Source organism: Schistocerca gregaria, chromosome 6 (genome assembly GCF_023897955.1).
Source record: "Schistocerca gregaria isolate iqSchGreg1 chromosome 6, iqSchGreg1.2, whole genome shotgun sequence".
Lineage (NCBI taxonomy): Eukaryota > Metazoa > Arthropoda > Insecta > Orthoptera > Acrididae > Schistocerca > Schistocerca gregaria.
In genome coordinates, this window is record NC_064925.1 from 303,833,761 (window position 1) to 303,847,304 (window position 13,544).

General features: G+C 43.5%; 1 protein-coding gene across 2 annotated transcripts in view; it reads left to right on the top strand.

Moving 5' to 3' along the window:
• The window catches only part of LOC126278434 (kinesin-like protein CG14535), a 1,017,611-nt gene that overhangs the window by 936,485 nt on the left and 67,582 nt on the right, over window positions 1–13,544 (top strand). The window contains exons 10-12 of one of the 2 annotated variants that reach the window (XM_049978552.1): window positions 946–1,128; window positions 6,819–6,951; window positions 13,055–13,217. In XM_049978552.1, the coding sequence (XP_049834509.1) occupies window positions 946–1,128; window positions 6,819–6,951; window positions 13,055–13,217 (479 nt within the window). Of the gene's footprint in view, window positions 1–945; window positions 1,129–6,815; window positions 6,952–13,054; window positions 13,218–13,544 lie in introns of both variants that reach the window. The other variant, XM_049978551.1, reaches the window with a different exon arrangement.

Sequence of the window (13,544 nt, forward strand, 5' to 3'; positions counted from 1 at the left end):
GTTAGGCTAAAATGTAGATATAGTGACGGCAGGGGAAACGAGACGTTCGCTTCGTTTACTGATCTGCTTTTTACTGATCTACCACGTGTTTGCAACGAATACACAGAAGATCACAGATTCTGGTTTATAGCTTCAATTATTGTAGAACATAGATCAGACTTACACCAATTACCAGAACAAATGGCCCTCCCAGCCAGTAGCTCCGTTAAGATTCGGGCACACGCAGTAATGTATGGTACAACAGATCACAAATCATGGAGGTGTCAAATTCTATGGTTCTGATCGAACTCTTAGATCCGAGTACTCGTCACAGTGTGTGTGACGTACAGACATTGATATGTGTAGACAAATGTACAATAGACACCAAATAACCCGAGCCCAGACGTACAGGCAAACTTTGCATGTCCTCCCCAGTGCTCAAAGTTAATTGGGTCTTATTGCCCACTTACATAGTAACTGCTGTAGGCTCGTCCATCCGATGCGGCTGTTGGGTCACTCGAACTCTGTCAAACTCCACCTTGCTTGGCGTTTGAGGCAGTTTACTTGCAGGTGACACGTCGCTTTTTACCTCCAATTCGCAATAGTTGCACGTGAATTCAGCGTATAACCTCTTAATGGTTATAAGCAGCTTGCGTTGTGCACCTCTGCCTAAGTTACAAAATTTACAACTAATATTCGTACTTATATGATTTTTTTCTGTTTTTTTCTGGCAGCCTTTCAGGATTCGGTCATTACAGATCAGCAGTTAGGTAAGCTCGGTTGCTAGAGCTAGAAATCTTACAGATTAAGCAATTCTTCCTCTAATATCCGTTGTGCTTCTGTTGCCATCTGTTATCGTGTTCCCAAACAGCAAAGTAAGTGAACAAAAAAAAATGACCTGCCTTGTACGGAGTCGACAGCGGGCAGAGTGACTTGCACTGTATTGACTGTGTTGTGGTGTTGCAGCGGACGTGGACCAGGCCCCCGGCGTGCTTCTTAGCGACGACCCAGAGACCAGCGAGCTGCGGGTTCCCAGTGCAGAGCGCGCCGCCTTCTACCTGGACGAGGCGCTGGCCGAGCGCACACCGGGCGCCCTCATGCTGTTCCGCCTGCACCTCTACCAGTACCGCGTCGCATCCAGGGGCCAAGGTGAGGCGCACCCACCCACCCACCCACCCACCCACCCACACACACACACACACACACACACACACACACACACACACACACACACACACACCGTCTCTGTTCTCTGACAAGCCCACAACAAATGTTACCTGAGACCACCCTACAGGGATCAGTACAGCGACCAGAGTTTTGCAGTCTTGAAGCAACGCGTCACTATCTTACTCTCATCTTACGCGAGTTGTGCTAACTCCACTACCGGACGGCTGGCGCCAGAGAAGCTCATAAAACTTTGGACCTCGACTTCTCGGAACACTTGAGAAGTTCATAACACTGGATGTTTCAAAATGAATATCGGGGTTTTAATGCTTTGTAACATTTATTACGCGCGCCCGGTTGGCCGTGCGGTCTAACGCACGGCTTTCCGGGCGGGAAGGATCGCCTGGTCCCTGGCACGAATCCGCCCGACGGATTTGTGTCGAGGTCCGGTGAGCCGGTCAGTCAGTGGATGGTTTTTAGGCGGTTTTCCATCTGCCTCGGCAAATGCGGGTTGGGTCCCCTTATTCCGCCTCAGCTACACTATGTCGGCAGTTGCTGCGCAAACAAGTTCTCCACGTGCGTGTACATCACCATTACTCTACCACGCAAACGTAGGGGTTACACTCGTCTGGTGTGAGACGTTCCTTGGTGGGTCCACCATGGGCCGAACCGCACAATAACCCTGGGTTCAGTGTGGGGCGGCGGAGGGGTGAAGCGTACTGCGGTAGTCGTCGTGGGGTTGTGGACCACTGCGGCTGCGGCGGGGACTGAGCCTCTCCGTCGTCTCTGGGTCCCCGGTTAACATAACATAAAATAACATTTATTACAGTCAATTTACAGCTATAAATTACTCGTCAAATGAAAGAGCAACTCAAACAATTTTATCTGTATACTTGTGCTCATTTGAGTGTGTCTTTCTTTAGATATTGCTAGAAAAAAAAATTTCTGGATCGTGTCTTCAGTGATGAATCGACATTTCACCAAAGTGGAAATGTGAAAACACATAATGTGCTCATCTGTGAGTCATGACGTCTCCACGAGATGGTACTGTTGCAGCAAGAGCCCCTAAATTGAATGTTTTTGTGTCATATCCCAGTGGAGAGGATATGGGCTTTTATTGTTTGGCGGTCCAGCAGCCTTGCTTCAGTAGTAACACCAGTTCCCGTCAGGTCACTGAAGTTAAGCGCAGTCGGGCTTGGTTTTGACTTGGATGGGTGACTGTCTTAATCTACTGAGCACTATAGGCTAGCCGGATGAACTCAGCCCTTGTGAGGCTCATTTAGGATCTATTGACCGGGAAGTTGCGACTCCGGTCATGAAAAGTGACAATGGTGACCACACGCCCCTCCATATCCGCATCTAGTGACGCCTGTTGTCTAAGGATGACACCGCGGTCGGTCGGGCCGTCGGGGCCTGTTCGGATGGAGAGAGAGAGAGAGAGAGAGAGAGAGAGAGAGAGACAGATTTGTCGGTGAAGCAATTGTAATTGGTGTCCGGTGCCTTGATGCGCTAGAGCAATGGCTATTTCGTGAATTGGAAGAAGCTGAACCCCAGAATATTATCTGGCAGCAGGATGGTGAGCCGTCTCAATGGTATAACTCAGTACGCAATTGGTCAGACGAACTTGTACCAACTGCCGGATTGGCCGCACGGGCTGGATGACAGAGTTTGTTTCGCATGGTCTCCACTTTCACACAATATGATTCACTGCAATTTTTGTCCTTAGGGGTTGATAAAGTATCATGTGTATGAGCCTCCTCTACCTAGATGATGTGTCCGACTTAAGAATTAGGACTGAAGCAGTTGCTGCAACATTTACTCCACACACACATTGGTCAAAGCTTGGGAAGAATTTGCCTATCGACTCAATATGTGTTGTGTGACGAATGGTTCTCACATTGAACACTTGTAAGGAAAACTGTTTGAGTTGTTCTTTCATTTTATGTATTGTTCATACCTGTAAGCTAAATGTAATAAATGGTATAAAGCCTCAAAAGTCTGATACTGATTTTGAAATACCCGTACTAGAGCATCATTTGTAACTTCTAACAAAGGGACAACATAGCAATCGGTTTTTTGCGGTTTTTAAAATTCATTATATGTGATGTTCGGAACTCCGATATCAGTTTTCCAAAGCAGTTCGCTGTAACTCTAAAAAAATTCTCATGAAAATCGGCCCCGGAAGTTTTCTCGCCGACTCCAATTCAGAAATGGTCCGATAGCTTTTGGTAGGACGTATTGCTCTATCTTTAGTGGCTGAGACGTATTCGGTGGATCGCTGGCTCGAGTATCGCTTTGGTATTTTTTTTTCATTTAATTCCAATACCCAAGACATTTAATAATGAAATTCATTAAATATTTGATATTTAACAAACTTAATTTTTAACTGCATGTAAGTTGTGTGGGAACGCAATACAAGAGAGCACTTCTTTATGTAGAGAGTTTAACAGTACTTGTTATCTGTGTGTGTACTTTGAAGTACGCGAGTTACTATTAGTTTATGACGTTGACAACGGTTGCCGAAACCAAGATCCCATGGCACTGGGACGTTGCTTAAGCTAGTAAAACTACCTGCGGAGCAGGCCGTAGCCGCTTGTAGACAAAAGATTTCCACGAATTCCACAATGGTTGGAAGAGATACGACGTCTTTTGCAAGGAATGGCTATGGCCGTACTAGCATTTCATTGTTCGTTTCTGAAGCAATAGGTGGCGTTTTACCTCTTCGTGCCTGAATATTTTCTACTTCGACGAAAAAAATTGTAATGTCGGACGTGGACGACAGCAATTTGGCTGGTCATTCGACGGCACAAGAAGACATTATTCAAACCTGTTTATGCAGTGAAATTTCAGTACTATGTATGAGAGATGATTTTTTATATTATATGCAAAACTTCACGGAAATAATCCCGTCACACATCATCGGCGGTAGTTCGTGAAGAAGTAGTGCTACTCGCAGAGGACTTGTTCCGTTATACATTACAAATTCTGCTCGAATCGAAAGTTTATAGCATATGAAACTTTAATGTATTCGACAGTTGTTATCGTAATTAGAAATAAGATCATGTGCGTTTCCATAAAAGTGCTATTTATATATGACTTAATTAGCATATATGTGATGAATTTTATATTTAAATGACTCATATATTCGAATTAAACGAAAAAATAATGAATGAAACGAGACTCTAAACAGCGGTCCAGCACCTGCCATTCTTGAACGCTGCAGCTAGTACCACGCCGCCTGTCAAAAATCGTCCTACGTTCTGTGGATTAAAGTCGGTCAAAGAACTTGCTAGTCGATTTTCTAGACAGTTATTGAGAGTTGCACACAGAGAGTTGCACCGGATACTTTGGGAGACTGATGTTTGAGTCCTGAACGTACGATAAATATTAAAAAAAAATTACATAGATCCGGCTGCCATGCCGTTAGCTTGTAAGCTGCACTACAGTCAAGCAAAAGAGCAAATCGGTAACTCATAAGGTGTATGCTTTCCTTATATGAGGAGCGTTCAGTAACTAACGCAACATATTTTTTACTCGGCCACTTTCGGTTGAAAAATTCGGAATTTGTTTTGGTAGATCGTGGCATGTTTCCGCTTCATCCACTATGGTTTCTTGAAGTTCCGATAGTTGGTGACGCTATACATAGTCTTCACAATGGCGTCTGTAACGGAAGTGCGTTCCAACCAGACAGCTGTAACTGAGCTTCTTTTGGAATAAAACAGCAGCATCGCAGATGTACGTGGGTGCTTGCAAAATGTGTATGGAGATCTGGCAGTGAACAAAAGCACGATGAGTCATTTCACGAGGTGTCTGTCATCATCGCAACAAGGTCACGCGAATGTATCCCATCTCCCGCCTGCCTGCCGTCAATACACAGCTGTGGCTCCTGCAGTGTTGCAACGTGCGGACACACTCATTCGATGTAATCGATGGATCACAATCAAACACTCCTTCTCCGTGTCAACACAAGGAAAGGGGGGACATTGATGAAATTGACCAAAAAAAGTCAATTTTCGGTTTATTTTTTATGTTTTAGTACAACTCATGGACAATAACATCCCAAAGTTTCAATGTTAAAATCGCATCCGAAATGCCTAAAAATTAATTAAAAGTGTGACGCGGTCTCCCTGCCACGCCCACGTTTTGAAGCAGCACTTCAATACCAGCTCAGTGAACAACAATTCTGTGTATTATTTTCAACCAAACGTGTGCGGGATACGTCTAGAAGGCCGTGACACAAAAGCTTTGGTTTTATAGATCATCTTTGGCCGATCCTGCGCTTCTCAAAAAGTGTGTTCACGGCTGAACCCAAAATCCAAATGAGTCTTTAAATTCACTTACGTGGGCACGATGCCCTAAAAAGACATTTGCATCTGCTACAGTTGTCACAATTGCAACTTATGATACAGTTATTGTATTTAATGATGGGAACGTCTGGAGGATGAAGGTATTAGAAAGAACTGACCTCAAGATAGGAAATTTCACTACTAACATCCTGAGAAAAATAGATTTGTAGCGCTTCTCTGCAGCTGTAAAGTCAGTTGCAGACCTGGTAAAGGAAAGAAGGCGGACAACAAGAAACCAGAAAGGAAGCCTTGAAGGGAAAGACGACCCAGAGTATAAATGTCGTGCCTTCTGAAGAAGTGACATAAGGAAAAAAGTTGGGTTGAACTTTAAGTTGAATTTACTGAAAAGTTTGTTTTTTGAAGTTTATGTACCTTTTCCTCAGATTCTATGAATGAATGCTAGAATTAAAATTTTGTACACATTTTTTTCTGTAAACCTAATAAATGTTGCCTCAATTGCAACTTTTGAAATTCTGATTGAAAGCTGATATAAGGGGCAAAGTGTTTGGAATTTTACATGAATTTAAAATTGTACTTGTGGAATTATAATTAAAAAATTAAGAAAATTCTCCTATTTGACCTATTCCAAAAACTTCATGTGAGAAGCTTACAACATATAAAGAGATGAAACAGAGAAATTTTTGTAGAAATCTCTTGAATACTTTCTGAGTAAAAGGAACATACATTACTTTTTGAAAATAAATCTTCAATTTTCATTAAAAAAGTTGAATATATATATTGAAAGGATTTTATACGCATCTGCGTTACTTTCATGTAAAACGTGGTACAAAATTTCATTGCCATATCTCCAAAACTGTCGATTTGGTGCATTTTTGAAATAGTGTGTGATTTTCATCAACGCCTTAAGCCTGCGCACCCGAGAGGTCACAAAATTTGATTAGACTGTTCTTCCGCTTCCGCCTTCCAGTCCGGATCTCACACCTTCCGATTTCCATCTGTTTGGCCCAATGTAGAATTCGCTCCGAGGAAGCAGCGCTGGATGATAGACAGGTTACTGATCCAGCAAGACGCTGACTCCAGCCTCGACCAGTAGAGTGGTACCATGCAGGCATACAAGGAGGCGTGTCTCGTTGAACGGAAATTGTGTTCAAAAACAAAAGAGTGGGGAATAACATGGTGCACTGGAATCCTGAATAAAACCAATCTGCTTTCAGAAAAAAATGTTTGGCTTTACTTATTGAACGCCCCTCTTAGTAGCTGCGCGACAGTAGCCAGCAGTCCACAGAATGTATAGAGCTGCTACTTAGGTTGCGCAGTGTGTACGCAGCGTCGCTGAGGGCTGTCGCCGTGTCTTTCTTCTTCCAGCAGTGGTCGGAGGTCGCAGCAGGCTCCACCTGATCGATGTGGGCGGCGGTGACCGATCCAAGGCGGGCGCGGGCCTGTCGGGTTTCGGCAACATCCTGCTCGCCATCCTCAACAGGCAAAAGCACCTGCCTCTCAGGTAACCGACAACGTAGCAATCTTATATAATCTTAGTCCCTGTGAACAGTCAGTTCATCCATTTAAGAAGTGGGCCACGTGGTCAGTGACATAGACTACATATCATCTCGGTGTCTCGTCGCGTCATCGAGGGATGGCGATAAAACTTTGCAATTAAAAGTAAATAACTCTGTGGGATGTCAGGCCCGCCACTTATGCAAACCCCGTTTATTCAGTACCCAAACATGTTTCGGCACCACTGTGCCATCATCAGTGCACACCAAAATTAAAGGTATATATAAAAAGAAACGATCTGTTGTTTGAACTAAAAATGAACATAATTTTATAATCACTTAACAAAAATGTTCACATTGCAGAATAAATGAAAATGAATATCCACTGATGATGGCACAGTGGTGCCGAAACATTTTTGGGCACTGAGAAAAACTTTTTTTTTTTGTTGCATAACTGGCGGATCTCACATACAACAATTTTAACTTCAAAAGCGGCCAATACAAGGAGCTGCAAATCAGAATGATGGGTAAATAACTCTAGTATGTTTGCTTCGCTTGATGAGTCAGATTCTACTAATTTTGGGGTGAGAAGTAAAATTTTTACTAACTCTAGTTTCTGTGAAATATAAGGGTCAAACGAAAACCAAACAGCCACCACAGCGGCACCATGGAATGGTTCCATTCAAAACTAATAACCACACGCGTTACTACATCTATCCCACTGCCTCGCAGAACGTGATCGGCCGCTCACGACTCTACAATCGTCCACTCTTGCGCTTACTTTTCCGTCCGACTGAAACCGACACCCACGCGTGTCCTTCTTCAGATCACCAAAGATATGAAAATCACACGGTGAAATAGCCAGGCTGTATGGAGAATGTTTCACAAATGTCTTTACGCATGCTCCATTGTGGCGAGTGCTCAGTTTTCATTTGACTGTCCCTCATACAGTAAGTGGAAGTATATTATTTTAACTGATTAACAGAAGATGATATATTTTAATTACATATACCAACAACACTGAAATTCCAATGACTTCTTTTATGACACTTACATTCTAAGAGCCCTAAATTAAAGGAAGACAACTTGGCAGTTCTTTGGGTATCAAGAGAATCTTCTGATGATTTTAATGAGATCATTGTTTTTTGGCTTGCCTCTTGTGAGTGAATTCAGGAGCATCCTTACAAACAGACCAGCAGTAATCTACAAGCATTGCTTCATTCCAACGGCGTTAATATATTTATTCCATTATAGAAATATTCTGATAGACTATATCTCCGCGTTCATCACTGAAAACTCCACACTTACGAGGGAAAAAGTCTATGTACGAGTGGAGAAAATGGATTCCATAGGTGGAATCAAGCTAAAATTGCTGTTATTTGTATGGTTTGTAGGCTCCCGCCAAACCGTTAGCACAGGAAAAGCCAGAGATCGTTTTTGTCTGTCAGTCTAGTAGTATAACTGAGCGAGAGCTGCAACATGTATGTATGGGCCAAAACTTTTCGTGGTCATCAATGACCACATCAAAATAATGCTACTAGACAGTCTTCACTTGAGGTGTCAGATTTCGTTTCCGTCACGAAAATGTAACATAAATTATTCCCTGAATTTATACCTATCAGTGACATTTTGATTTATCAAATTTTACACTTCAAAAGCACACGAAAACGAGAAATTTTGCACTGCGTTCAGCACAAACAATAAGAAAATTACAGCGAAAGCAACATTAATAGTGTTTGTAACATACAACCAGCTGGAAAAATTTGTCTTATGACATTTAACAGGTGTGACAACTCAAAAAATTAACCTCAAACCTGAATTTTGCTGTTGGCACTACTCACGCTCGCAGATGAAGTTCTAAATCTACCTCTATGTGATTACTCTGCTATTCACAATTAAGTGCTTGGCAGAGGGTTCAATGAACCACCTTCAAGTTCTCTCTCTACCGTTCCACTCTCGAACGGTGCCCGGGAAAAACGAGCTCTTACATTTTTCTGTGCGAGCCCTGATTTATTTTATCGTGATGATCATGTCTCCCTATCTGGGTGGGCGCCAACACTATGTTTTCACAATCGGAGAAGAAAACTGGCGATTGAAATTTCTGTCTGTGGCGCTATCTCCCGTATTTCGCGGTAATGCAAAACGAGTCGCCCTTCTTTGAACTTTTTCAATATCATCTGTGAGTCCCACCGGATTAGGATCCCACACCGCACACCAATACTCCAGAATAGGGCAGACAAGTGTAATGTAAGCACTCTCTTTAGTAGATCTGTTGCATTGTTTAAGTCTTCTGTCAATGAATCGCAGTCTTTGGTTTGCTCTACCCACAACATTATCTATGTGATCGTTACAGTTTAGGTTATTTGTTACTGTAATCCCTAAGTATTTAGTTGAATTTACAGCCTTCAGACTTGTGTGACTTATAGCGTAACCGAAATTCGTTTAGTACTCATGTGAATAACTTTCTTGAGGTATCAAGGGATCACCAATTTAGTATTGGAGGGCAGCGTGGAGCGTAAAAATCGTAGAGGGAGACCAAGAGATGAATACACCAAGCCGATTCAGAAGGATGTACGTTGCAGAAGGTACTGTGACATGAAGAAGCTTGCACAGGATAGAGTAGCATGGAGAGCTGCATCAAACCAGTCTCAGGACTGAAGACCACAACAACAACAACGTGAATAACTTTACACTTTCCTGTATTCAGGGTCAATCGCCACTTTTCGCACCACACAGATATATAAATCATTTTGTAATTCATTTTGGTCATCTGATGACTTTACAATACGGTGAATGACAGCATCATCTGCAAATAATCTAAGAGGGCTGCTCAGATCGTCTCCTATGTCGTTAATAGAGGGCCTATAACACATCCTTGGGGAACGCCGTATATTACTTCTGTTTTACTCGATGAATTTTCGTTTATTGCTATGAATTTGACCTTTCTGACAGGAAATCACGAATCCAGTCACCCAACTGGTGCGATATTCCATAGGCAGACAGTTTCGTAAGAAGACGCTTGTGAGCAACGCTCTCGAAAGCCCTCTGGAAATCAAAAAATAAGGAATCCATTTGACATCCCCTGTCGATAGCACTCATTACTTCATGAGTATAAACAGCTAGTTGTGTTCAGCAAGAACGATATTTTCTGAATCCGTGCTATTTGTCAGTAAATCGTTTTCTTCGAGGTACTTCATTATGTTCGAATACAGTATATGTTCCAAAACCCTACTGCAAATCGACTCTAGTGATATGGGCCAGTAATTCAGCGGATTACTCTTACTTCCATTTTTGGGTATTGGTGTGACTTGAGCAATTTTCCACTCTTTAGGTACGGAATTTTCTGTGAGCATGCGGTTGTGTGTAATTGCTAAATATGGAGCTATTACATCTGCATACTCTGAAAGGAACCCGCGCGACTGCTACGGTCGCAGGTTCGAATCCTGCCTCGGGCTTGGATGTGTGTGATGTCCTTAGGTTAGTTAGGTTTAAGTAGTTCTAGGGGACTGATGACCACAGATGTTAAGTGCCATACTGCTCAGAGCCATTTGAACCATTTTTTTAAAAGGAACCCGACTGGTATAGCATCTGGACCGGAAGCCTTGCCTTTATTAAGTGATTTAAACTGCTTTGCTCCACGGAGGATATCTACTTCTATGTTTCTCATCTTCCCAGTTGTTCTTGATTGCAATTCGGAAATATTTACTTCGTCTTATTTGTTGAAGGAGTTTTGGATAACCCTGTTTAATAACTGTGCTTTGGTGGTACTGTCATCAGTGACTTCACCGTTGTTATCGCGCAGTGAAGGTATTGATTGCCTCTTGCCAGTGGTGTATATTGTATATGACCAGAATCTCTTTGGTTTTTCTGTCAGATACCGAGACAGAGTTTCGTTGTGGAAATTATGAAAAGCATCTGGCACTGAAGAACGCGCTATATTTCTAACTTCTGCAAAACTTTTACAACCTTCGGGATTTTGCGTTGTTTGAAATTTGGCATGCGTTTTTTGTTGCTTCTGCAACGGTAGACTGATCCGTTTTGTGTACCATGGGGGATCAGTACCATCACTTACTAATTTATGTGGTATGTATCTCTCAACTACTGTCTATACCATCTCTTTGAAAACATTCCTGCACCCTTTTAGACGGACGCCGTTTCTGTAGTTTCCCGAAACCCTCTAACCTAAAAAAACCGCCCAGTCCCTTCCACACAGACCCCGCTATCGGGGTAGCAACTTCCTGTGTGAAGTGGACTCCTGACCTATTAAGCGGAACCCGGAGACCCACTACCCGATGGCGGAAGTCAAGGAATCTGCAGCCTACACGGTCACGGAACCGCCTGAGCCTATGATTCAGACCCCTCACTCGGCTCTGCACGAAAGGAACACAGTCGGTTCTGTCGACGATGCTGCAGATGATGAGCTCCGCTTTAATCTCGAAAGCAAGACTAGTAGTCTGCACCATTTCCGCTAGCCACCCGAAACCAGAGAGAATCTCATCCGATCCAAAGCGACACACGTCATTGGTACCGACGTGGGCTACCACCTGCAGTTGGCTGCACCCTGCACTCTTCATGGCATCCGGAAGCACCCTTTCCACATCCAGAACTACTCTCCCGGTATGCACACGGAGTGCACGCTGTCTTCCTTCCCCTCCTTGGCAGCCATGTTCCTAAGAGGCCCCGTTACGCGCCTAACGTTGTGGCTCCAAACGGTCAGCAAACCCACCGTCTGTGAATGCCCACTGGGTATTCGGCGTATCCAAATCCTGCCGTCGGAGCGCGACATTGTGTACCGTGATTCATCACTCCACAGAACGTTTTTCCACAGTTCAATCGTTCAGTGTTTACGCTCCTTACACCAAGCGACGTGTCGTTGGGCATTTATCGGCGTGCTGTGTGGCTTACAAGCAGCCGCTCGACCATGAAACCCGTTCTCTCACCTCCTGCCTAACTGTCATACTATTTGCAGTGGACCCTGATGCAGTTTCGAATTGCTGTGTGTCTGAGAGTCAACAGTCGAGGTCGGCCTGTACGCTTTTGCGCTGTACGTATCCCTTCACGTTTCAACTTCACTACCACATCGGAAACAGTGGAGATAGGGATGTTTAGGAGTGTGGAAATCTCGCGTACAGACGTATGACACAAGTGACACCCAATCATCTGACCGCGTTCGAAGTCCGTGAGTTCCTCGGCGCGCCCCATTCTGTTCTCTCAATATGTCTAATGACTACTGAGGTCGCTGATATGGAGTACCTGGCATTAGGTGGCAGCACAATGCACCTAATATGGAAAACGCATGTTTTTGGGTGTGTGTGGATACTTTTGATCACACTGTTTATCTGACTGGAAACGCATGGCCGCCCCGGAGCAAGGATTGTACCAGTTTGTTAAAAGAGTCCGGACTGAAAAAAGCACAGCACCAAATTCAGAATCAGAGAGGAAGAGGAAGGATGGTGTCTATAGTCCTGGGCTCACAGTTTAACAGTAAGCCTTGAAACGTTGTTTTTACTCCAAAATTTTGCTTCTCTCGAAATAGAAAGCGCTCTAGAGCCTAGACAGATTATCCGATTCATTTAATTATTTTAATGATAGACAATAAAATTTGAATTCTAATTTAAAACATTTGTTCCTACAGAAAACTTGCCAAGAAATTTGGATGTTTTTCCAATAGGTGCCATTTTTGTCCGAGGTATTTTTTAGAACCCCATCGTGATAGCCACCCAGATGAAATCTAATTTAAAAATTCGCTGTTTCTTTGGGCTTCAAAAGTAACGACGAGTCAGTATAAGACTTCGCACAAACCAGGACACGCTGTGAGGTGCATACTTTGACAAGGGATGCAGCCACTATTTTTAATTGTTTGTGAGATTAAAAAATTTTCTCATACCCGAATATATGTTTAATAAACTGGTAATCCTCCTTTTTAATCAAAAAAATCCTTGCGTGAAACCATTTATAACTTTATCCATTTTTCATGTCCCTCGACCAGAACCACCTCTTAATGTAGGACAAAAAAATAGGAAAAGATTTTCCAGTGACCATGGAATTAGTGTTTTGTGAGCAGGTAGTGGTGGGTGCCGTGAGCTGACCCCTGTGTGTGGCGTGCTGCAGGGAGCACCGGCTGACGCAGCTGCTGCGCGAGTGTCTGGGGTCGCTGACGTGCCACGCGGCCATGCTGGTGCACGTGTCTGCGCGTGCACACCACTACAGCGACACGCTGGCCACGCTGCAGCTGGCGGCGCGCATTCACCGGCTGCGCCACCGCGCCAACAAGGTGACCTAGCAATGACACCACTAGCGACGTTCTCGTACCACATTCGATACGATGTTTCGTATCGATGCCAATATTTTGAAAGACTGCAATACAGTTTTGTCAGAGATATCGATATTGACAGGATCACAGGGTGTCGGTTGATTTTTAATATCTTTTTCGTTATCACAAAATGACTTATTTACAGGGTGAAAAGTATTTAAACCGACAAACTCTGGGAGGTTGTAGGGTACATCAAAACAAATATTTTTCCCTAATGTCATGTTTTCCTATGAGGAGTATTTAAACCGGTAGAGGAAGATTTCCCTAGCGGGAAATTAACTAAACCAA